The sequence below is a fragment of the Citrus sinensis genome, chromosome 3, assembly GCF_022201045.2.
Source record: "Citrus sinensis cultivar Valencia sweet orange chromosome 3, DVS_A1.0, whole genome shotgun sequence".
Classification (NCBI taxonomy): Eukaryota; Viridiplantae; Streptophyta; class Magnoliopsida; order Sapindales; family Rutaceae; genus Citrus; species Citrus sinensis.
In genome coordinates this window covers 39,925,926-39,936,443 of record NC_068558.1, presented here as the reverse complement: position 1 = coordinate 39,936,443, position 10,518 = coordinate 39,925,926, and the positions used below count along the sequence as shown (strand labels likewise).

The 10,518-nt window shown below is 36.2% G+C and overlaps 1 protein-coding gene across 1 annotated transcript; it reads left to right on the top strand.

Annotated features, from left to right (window-relative positions):
- Positions 1 to 6,406: 6,406 nt before the first annotated feature.
- Positions 6,407 to 7,732, top strand: LOC102622066 (stemmadenine O-acetyltransferase-like). Its single transcript, XM_006478966.4, has one exon. The coding sequence runs from the start codon at positions 6,407 to 6,409 to the stop codon at positions 7,730 to 7,732; it is 1,326 nt and encodes a 441-aa protein (XP_006479029.2).
- Positions 7,733 to 10,518: the final 2,786 nt, after the last annotated feature.

Genomic DNA, 10,518 nt, shown 5'->3' with positions numbered 1-10,518 from the left:
TTTTGCTTGAGCAAGAGATTCTTGCTCTATCAGCTTGAGGTTCTCAACATTCAGCTCCCCTTCTTTCTTCTCGGCAACGTCAGCTCTGATCGTTGCCGATTGAATATCCTCCTTCATCTTCCGGTCGTAGCGTCGAACCTTGGCCTTATAGTAGGTGGTCATGCAGCTGAGATGGAAAGCGCTGTACTGCATGGCTCCCACCAGTTCGCCTAAGGTGCAGCCATCAAAATCCTCGAGGTCTTTCTTGCTCACGAGTTTGGAAAGCTCGTTGAGATAGGGGGCCAAATGCTCTGCTCGGTTGTTAGGTAGACGAAACCGAGACCCAACAGGAGGAGAAGAGGAAGTAGGATCAGTGGCTGCTCCACTAGTTTCTCCGGCTTTGGCAGGAGGAGGAGGCAAAGTCTTCAAGGGAGAGACCTGCTGCACGATGTTGGCCCGCTTTGCAATAGGGGCGTCCTTACTCTGGTCCCTTTTCGTGGCTGGAGGACGAGAACGATTCCTAGTTAGAGCCCCAATCACAGCGTCCTCCATCTTATGGCCAGGAAGTATCAAGCGAGACTCGAGGAAGTTGTATGTAGTTAGCAGTTCTCGGCTCGAGCAGGAATTGGCCAGTACAGTCTCGACCCATTTAAGCTGGTCAGGTTTGAGCGGGAAGTGAACACCCCAAGAACCTGCAACACAAACAAACTCTTGGTTAGGGACAAACCAGTAAAGTGCAAACAAGAAGGGAGACAAGACATCTAATACGAGCAGGCAACCTGGGACTACGAAACGGGGTGGGACACGGAAGTCCTGCCCATCAACCTGTGCAACTTGACCCCAGGGACCCCCTGCAAAAAAGAATTTCCTCTTCCAATTCCCACCACCACCAGTAGGAAGATCGGTTATGGGTTTCCTGGTCTTGGTACTTGATTGGAAGTAATACCAGCCGGCGTCTTTGGGGCTGCTTTTCAGCTGGTACAGGTGCTTCACCTCATCGACTGTGGGCTCGCTTTGGCAACATTTGTCCCACAGTATGAACAGACCAGAGAGCACTCTCCACCCGTTTGGGTTCAGCTGACCAGGAGCTAGATTTAGCCCGTTAAGAATCCAGGCAAAGTAGGGTTGCAAGGGACACCTCAGCCCGTGCCTGAAACTCTCCAAGAACAAGGTAACATAACCCCTAGGAGGCTGGCTAGGGGTATCCTTCTTTCCTGGGACCTTAAGAATTATTTCACCAGGAATGCTATACCTAAGCCGGAGGTCATCGAGCTCGCCAAACGTGGTCGTGCACGTCATATAATCAGTAGCGTAATCCCGCAATAGGGCTCTACCCCCTACTGTACTTTGCCCTTCTAGTCGCGACGCTCCTGATGGAGACACCTCACCAGAATTATCTCTTCGACCCTCACTCAAGGTGTTCTCCGAGCCTGAAGACCCATATTCATCGCTATGTCCGCTCGAGGAGGTTGTTTGGGGGGACATCCTCCTAGCGCTAGTGCCAACACTGGATCTAATAGGCTCCAAGGGGATCCCGGGGTCAAAAGCAAGATCGGTGAGCAGACTAGGCAGGAAGTCCAACCCACCGTCGTCAACCTCAATGACCTTTTCTTTACCTTTCGACATTCCCTAAGCTCTAACCACAACACCACCACCAACTACTACCCAAACAAAAGAGAAGAGAAATTATCTATAACTATCCGAGACGAAGGAGATAGAAGAAATACCTGAAGTAATGGTTCAGTCGGTGAAAGACAGAGATGGAGGCCTTTATGCCGGAACTTCTTCGCCGGAGAGACAGAGACGAAGACGGAGGGAAATATGAGTTTTCCGATTCGAAAGGATATGGGTTACCTAATGGGGACGGACTCTTGGGTTGCCAGCATTTAACGGCACCAAATCCCAAGGGCCTCGTAACCGGTGGTTTGAAATTCGAATTGAGGGGCAGATTTCTGCCACCTCACCTTCTCCGCAATTAAATGCGATATGACTCTTGGCAGCCTTTCCCAGTCCCACGCGAGCAAGAGCTATTGAGTTTCTACTGCTGGTCCATTACATTACCCAACACCAGAAACTGGGGGACCGGTGTTCGAGGGAAATATATCGAGGAGACCAGACGTGATGAGCAGGTGTCTGGTGGCAGAGTTTTACGAGCATGTGTGTCCTATAAGAGCCAAGTAGCAGGGGAATAGGAGTAGAAATATTCTGCTCATCCACGAATATGCCATTCGCGAGGCCGAACTCCCGTTAGAGGCATAAGGTCATTCCTGCTAAAGGTCGAGGCGAGGAGACCCAGTCAACGACAGTTGGCAGGACGTGCGTTCCTATCCGAGAATTAAGGCACGAGGTCCGACTCCATTCGCCCACAATGGCGATAATGGGGCGTCCACATCCGAGAGTGGGGAGAATGACGGGCGTAGACTGTGGAAGACCGGGATTCAGAGGAAGCCTATAAAAAGGTAGCCAACGAAGGTAAAAGGGTTAGAATTTTTGCTATTTAGAACTAAGAAAAGAGAACTCTAAAGAACAGAGATTACAGAAAAGCCATAAGATCCGTGGCAAGCGTTCCCGGAACCTTCATATCTGACTTGAGCGTCGGAGGGTTTACGCCGGAAAAACAACCGGCGTGCTCTGACTTGTTTCTGTGGACGCAAGAATACCTGGAGCAGAAAGCGTACGAGGAGAGATCCTGATCGAGGTGAGGTTGGTCGAGCAGATATCCTGGTCGTAGGAAGAGTGTAACCAGAATCTCGCATCAACAGAATTCATTTGCTGCGAAAACATAGAAAATATAAGATATGATAAATGTATCAAAGATGGATTAGACCGTGTGTTTGCATTTAAGAAGTTGGAGTTTTTGTAGTATCTTGCTTGTAGCACTTTGGATGCTAAATAATTAGAAAACTACAGTAACCTTCATCCTTGCTTGGCCACTAATGCCTAATTAAATCTAGTGAAATCCCCATTCTTCCTCTATTTTTTGTATGGCTAAGCTCGTTTCATCTTTCCCAATGGATGTCATGCTTGTCTTCCTTAGATCCCCCCAGAATTTCACAATGGCTCTTTGGATATCATTACATAAGCTTCTCGGAAGTTTGGAAGTGCTGATAGTGTATGCTTGTACTACTTGGGCTACTGCTTTGATGAGAATTTCCTTGCACCCACTAGAAAACATCTTATGTTGTCAACTTGATATCTTGCTTAGCACCTTAAGCTTGATATCTTTAAAAAAACTAGTCTTCTTTCTGCCTATCATGGATAGGAGGCTTAGGTATTTTTCATGTCTAGACACCACCTTGAGCTTGAAGGTATCTTTGATTGTTGTGATCCGGTCATTTTGGATTTTGCCTCTAAACAACATAGATGACTTCTAAAAATAAAAAATCTACCCGGAAGCTCTAACATAACATTCAAATATTCCCGTTAAATGCTTGTAATCTGCCACTGATGCATTTAAAAAGAAAAGGCTATTGTCTGCAAAAAGTAAGTGAGAAATCGTGACATCCTTTGTAAACCTTAATCCTCTTGTCAGCTGCTTTGCTTTCTACCTGTATCAGTAAGTTTGAAAAAATTTCTATACATCAAATGAATAAATATGAGGAAAGGGGACATCCCTATCTTAAGCCTCTTTCAGGTTGCATTAAGCCCTTTGGAACTCTGTTGATTATCACTAAAAATGAGGTTGTTGTGATGCAATTCATTATCATACTCACCCATTTATCAAAAAACACAAGTTTAGTCTTTGCTTGTTTTAAAAACTGCCATTCAACCATGTCATGTCCCTTACTTATGTCTGGTTTTAGTGCTACCAAACTATTTCTTTTCCCTTTGCTATATCAAATCTTATGAAGGCATTCATATCCAATAATAACATCATCTGTGATGAGCCTATTAGGTATGAATCCACTCTATATTGGGGGTATAATTTGAGGATAGAATTGGTTTCGGTCTATTAGCAATAGCCTTAGCAACAATTCTATACACAATATTGCAGAAGATAATTGACCTAAATTCAATAATTTTTCTAGGCTTAGCCATCTTAGGTATGAGAGCAATGAATGTATGATTTAGGGAAGCAAAATTACCTTGCTCATTTAGGATGTACAGACAGGTTTCAACCAAACCTCTGTGAACTGTTTGTCAGTGCTTCTGGAAAAAAGCAGCAAGCAAGCTATCTAGACCTGGGGCTTTGTGGTGCACATTTGAGACGAGGCTTCAACTATATCTTCTAGTGTGAAAGGCTCCTCCAGATAGGCATTCATCTCAAGGGTTACCTTTGTTGGCACTCCATTTAAGGCAGCTTGAATTTGAGTTTAAGTCAAGCTGGAGGATGTGAACAAGTTTGGGAAGTATTTATAGAACTCCCTTTCTATTTTCATCTTGTTCCTCTATCCCTTGTCCTTGAGTATTCTCAATTCCCCAAATTTTATTCTTTCTTTTTTTAGCAAAAACTTTAGAATAAAAGAATTTGGTGTTTTTATCCCCTTCTCTTAGCCATTCAGCTCTTGATCTTTGCTTCTAGTAGACTTCTTCATCAACAAACATGTTATTGATATGGTTCTAAATCTTTTTTATCTCTTTCCCATTAACACTTTGAGCATTGTTCTGTTTGACATGGGGACTGGAGAACATTAAAAGTATATTTCTCCTCTTTTCTTTATTAATCATGACAAACAAGATCATTTTTATCTCTTAAAAATAAAAATTCAACAGTGTAACCAAACATGTTACCATCATTTTTTTAATTTTTTTGTAAAACAAAAAACAATAAATCAAAAGCAATACCCGACACCCTTTAGTCTTCTTATTTTAAGTTTAAATTTTTTAAAGGAAGATGATAATTAGACTTCCATAATTTACTTATATATACATGTGAACCTCAAACCTTTGGAAACAGTTACAAAAATCTATTTTTATCCATGTATATCACTCTTTGATTATGTTAACTCAAAAAATTTGACTATAAAAATTTAATAATACATACAAATATGTTTAAGGAGTGGTGATGTTTTTTTTTTTTTTTTTGAGAAGATAAGGAGTGGTGATGTTAAGTCCAAAAGGAGTGACACAATGATGACATAAGCAACATCTCATAGTGCCATATTCATGCCCCCACAATTTTTTGAACTTAAAAAAATTAAAATAAGATTGGCCAAATAAGGAAAATTTATAAAAATAATCTTGAAACCCTCTTCTAATTTTTTTTCAATCATAATTAGTCAAATACAAGTTTTTTGGATCTAATGGCCCTTATCACTTTCAACAAATCAATAAACCAATACCACTCTTAAAAAATCATCAAATCTCACTACTTCATCAAATTACCAAATCTCATCACTATCAACAAATTACTAAAATTCAACAAATACATGTAGTAATAAAGAATTTGTTGTGGTTTTATTGTAAATGTTATTATTTTTCATTTATAAAATCATATGGATTCTTAAAATACTTAGTTTAAGTTAATAGATAAAAAGAAAAATAATTGAAAATAATAAAAAAATTGTTTAAAAACGAGATTGGAGGCAAAACTCAAAATATGTGTAACAAGTATCTATTGCTGGAGATAAACAAGATGACAAGTACCTATCACACATAATTACAACCATTTGATTATAAGTAACAGGCACCACCTGTAGTAAAAAATGGATGTCTCTTGCACATATACACAGTTCGTGCAACAGCCAGTGATATGAAATGTGGGGGGTATTTTGGTCCAAAAAGTTTATATTTTTGCTAATTATAATATAACAAGTTAAAGGGTCAATAAAAAAAAACTCAAAAATTTTGAGTCTATTTTTTATAAATATTCTGCAAAGCAACACGAGAGTGTCATTCATGTCGCCCATGTGTTGTGATTTATCATTATGGGTGGTACTTTTCACAACTCTTTAAAATCGTTATAAAACCTCACATTTATAATCATAGTTCTATTGCTAAAGGAAATTATATAAAATATTTTCATGAACTCCCCTATCTTTAAATGATATAAATAATTATTTTTAAATCAAAATAATTTTGAGACACTAAAGTAATAAATTATAAAATGATAAGATTTTTATTATAAAAATTTTTGTTTAATATTTTATTAAACTCTATTGCAACACATTGTAATTTTATATAATTTTCATCAAAATAAGAATTATATATCTAATAAGTGGAGTTTCAAATGGGTGTTAACAGCTTCGCTCTTGTCATTATTCATGTCACACTGTTTGAGTCCACGGCATGCAATACTTAGATTAAAATAATCTAAAGTCAATGAAATGCTACAACAGAAAATTAAAAAGAAATGATGTTGCCATATATTTTCTATTATTTCTCCATCTCGCCAATTGGCATTTGTCTCGTGGGCACTTTTTGTATACATATATGTGCGTGTGCGCGCGCTCATGTATAAGCTTAACATCTGGTGCATTCCATTGTCATGGAGATCAATAACGTTTCTTCAGAAATCATTAAACCATCTTCTCCAACCCCACAGCATCTAAAAACCCATAAGCTTTCAGTTCTTGATCAGGTTGCTGGTGATTCTCTCTTCCCAATCATTTTATTTTATCCCCAAACATGCAGCAATAATACTTCTCTGAATAAAACTTCTGATCTTCTCAAAAGATCACTCTCACAAACACTAACCCTTTACCACCCATTTGCAGGGAGACTCAAAGATGAATTCTCTATTGATTGTGACGATACCGGCGCCATCTTTATCGAAGCTCGTGCCGCCGCCAGCGACATGTCTGAGATCGTTAAACAACCAACCGTCGATATGCTTGAACAGTTAATGCCGTACAAACTGAATGAAAAGCCAAGTGTTGCTGTCAACTTAGCTGCCAAGGTCACTTACTTTGAACATTGTGGTGGCATGGCGCTTTGTGTTTGCTTTTCTCATGTGATTGCTGACATAACCACAGCAGCAAATTTTATCAAAACTTGGGTCACCTTCGCTTCTGGTTCTGATACTTCCAGTGAGGATGATGATGTTATTAAGCATGCAGTTTTTGGTTGCAGCTCGATCTTCCCACCGCAAAATTTCTCAAGCTTCTCGAGGAATGTGATTTCGGAGAATCATTCTAACTCAGCAGAAATTCTAACGAAAAGATTTATATTTGATGGTGATAAAATAGCCGCCCTGAAGGAGAAAATGGGCAGTGAATCATCTTCGGGGTATCATCCAACGCGTGTTGAAGCTGTGTCCGCGATAATTTTAGGTGGCATAATGAGTGTTGAAAAACAGGCAGATGATTTTAATCATTCACATTTGGTGGCATCAATTGCTGTGAATTTACGAAACAGAGTGAACCCACCAATTCCAGAACAGAGTATTGGGAACATTGTTCAAGCAGGGATAGCAAAGTTGCCTATAAAGAAGACAATTGACTATAGGAATTTAGCTGAAACACTTCATAAATCAATTGAAAAGATAAATGATGAATATTTGAGGAAGTTTCATGCGGATGGTGAGTTTTTGAGCAACATGAATGATGTGTTGGAAGGGCTATTTGATAAAAATTGTAGGTGGTTTACCATAAGTGCTTGGTGTAGAAGGCCATTGTATGAGGCTGATTTTGGGTGGGGAAAGCCGGCGTGGGTAAGCACTGTGATGAAGCATAAAGACGTTGCCGTTTTGTTAGACAGCAGTGATGGTAAGGGAATTGAAGCATGGGTAGCACTGCCTAAGAAAGACATGGCCAAATTTGAACAAGATTCTGGCATTCTTCGTTATGCTTCTATTGATACAAGCTTAATTTAAATGCTGTGTGGGTTCACTTTGAGATTTGGGTATTGGGAAATTTGTACGAGTAGATAAAAGGATGTTAATGCCTGGGTTTTGTTACATTACAGGGGAAAAGATGCCGTATCTGTTAAGTGTATGAATTTAACTTTAATAAATTTCTTCCAAGTTGTATGACTTTTGATAAGCAAATCTGAGGCTAAAAGTTTTAACTTAGGCATAGATACTAACTAGACCATAGTGTTACCATTCAAAGAAAATTTAATAGAAATTAAGTTTTCCAATATTTCAGCGATTCATATGATCAATCTTGTTATTACTAATCTATACTTTATATATAAAACTGTGGGCTTGGGGGTTATTTAAGATTTGACAACAAAAGCCATTTCCATCAACTCAATAAGCATTGAGTAAAAACATGGAACCAGACCAAAGTTACACTATGCAATAAACTATTGTGACACCATAGAAACTATTACTCTGGATGTATTGCATAAATGTTCTAAGATTAAATGTAATTTTTTTAAAATGCTTTTCAATCGTGAATCAAATATATATGCGGTTAAGTGTTAATATCATCCTCTTGCATTTATTCAGTACCACAAATAAAATGCAAAAAGGTACATTTTGTTATTAATAATCTATACTTTATGATAAAGTCATCCAAGATCAAGTCCCTTTTGCTGGTGCTTTCATTATTTGTGACTCTAACTTGTTGAAAATCAAAGTCTGTTGGCAAACCGATCATAGTGCCAAGTTCTCCACTGCCTACATTTTGAGCTTGCTTATTGCCCTCCTCTCTTTGCTGAAGCACTTGATGATAACACTGTTCATCAACTCTTAGAGGCTGCAATAATAATGGAGTTGATGAACTACCTTCTTCTTGTTGTAGTGACTGTAATTTCGGTGCCTTAATTCGCTGTTGGGGCTTAAAAGCTTCTACTTTCTTCATGATTTGCTTCTCTTTATTATTTTTCTGAGAATTGTTCACGATCTTTTTACTCAAGTGGCAATTCCAGTAATTCTTTACATCATTGCCTGTTCTTCCTGGTAATCTACCAGAAATTAATGACCACCTGATCAAAATCAAAACAAGAGTGTTGTCTTGACTACATCCGTCGTAACTCAACAATCTAGTGAGAATATGACGTGGATATTTTTTTTAAACTATATATTCACTTGTTAATTTGTCAATTTTCCAACCTAAGTACATCTATGAATGAAGAGAATGAAGAGATATTTTAGAATACTTCTAAAGTATCATATTAGTTATTTAACAAGTAGATAATATTATAGTATAAATGTATTTATTTTAAAGAATCAACATACAATTGGTGGTTATATAAAATTTAAATACACATGTTATACATGTATTAATTAGTTGTATTAGTGAATGTGATTGGCTCGTTGCAATAGTTATATAAAATCTTTTTTACATCACAGATACCACATAATCAATCACATCCTCCTCAAGAAAAAAAAATCTTTTATATTTATATATATCAAAGATATCACATCATTTATACAACATACTAATGATCACAGTAGATACTCATTTAATTCCTATTTTTTATTTAAGTACTTGTTTAGTCCATATATTTTAAAAAATACTTTTAAAACATTCTAAAATTAAAAATATTACATTCTTATCCCTATTTTTTCTTTATTTTTACAATAATATCCTTGCAACGATATTCTTGACATTAATTAGTTTATCTTTAAAAAAGTTAAGTTCATCAAATTAACTAATACATATCAGTACTAATATTCATTCATAAATAGATCATTATTAGTCAACTTAAAGTAATTTTTAATACACTTACAACAATCTAATTAATAATTTACCAAATTAGTCCTAAAAATAAATAATAATATAAAAAGGGTTCCTCTATGATGCTGTAATTTTTTTATAGCATCAATAATATTTTTAATTGTGTACCATTGGATTTAATCAATGGTACACAATATTTGTAGGCAAAAATAAAAATAAAAAATAATGGTAAACGGTTAACAAACGTGAAATGGGTGAAGAAGTTTGTAAAATAACTATGACCACCCTCAGAGTTTGAAATAATTTCACTTAAATAACATATTTTATTTAAAATTATTTTTTAATCCCCCTTTAAATTTGAAATGTGATAATCTTTTTTAAATAAATCTTCCAAAATCTATTACCATTAAGTATAAAATATAATGGTAGGTTATTTAACACAAATCAAATAAATAAATTGCAATTGGAAAATTTATATATGATATAACACTAATAAATAAACACAACTAAGTACATATACTTAAGTAAATATCATAGTTACATCAATCAACCCGTTGTTGAGATTGTTTGTAACATAAAAATTACTTAATCACACATGTTTTATAAAATTTAATATCGTATATTAAAATACTCATTATTTTATATAATATTAAGGGCATTGTATAATTGATCATGAAGTATGTATTATTTTTAACACCCATTTAACATACTTATTTTCTGAACTTTATATTTATTTTACAGTTAATATCCTTATATGGTAGGAGTTTTAAGTTTTATAAGCTTATATATTTTCATTTTATTTTCAAATATCACTTTGTTAATTTCATAAAAGTTAAATCGAATATATATTCCTAATGAGGTTTAGTTTATGAATTGTGAAATATTATTTTATTGATATCCTTTGATTGTAATTATAAAATTTTATGTTATGAAGAGTCATTACTTTTGTTATGATAGTTAATAGTGACAATAAATAAAATATTGACCCCGATAATATTTACGCGGGAAAAAAAGTGAAAGAAAATCATTTATA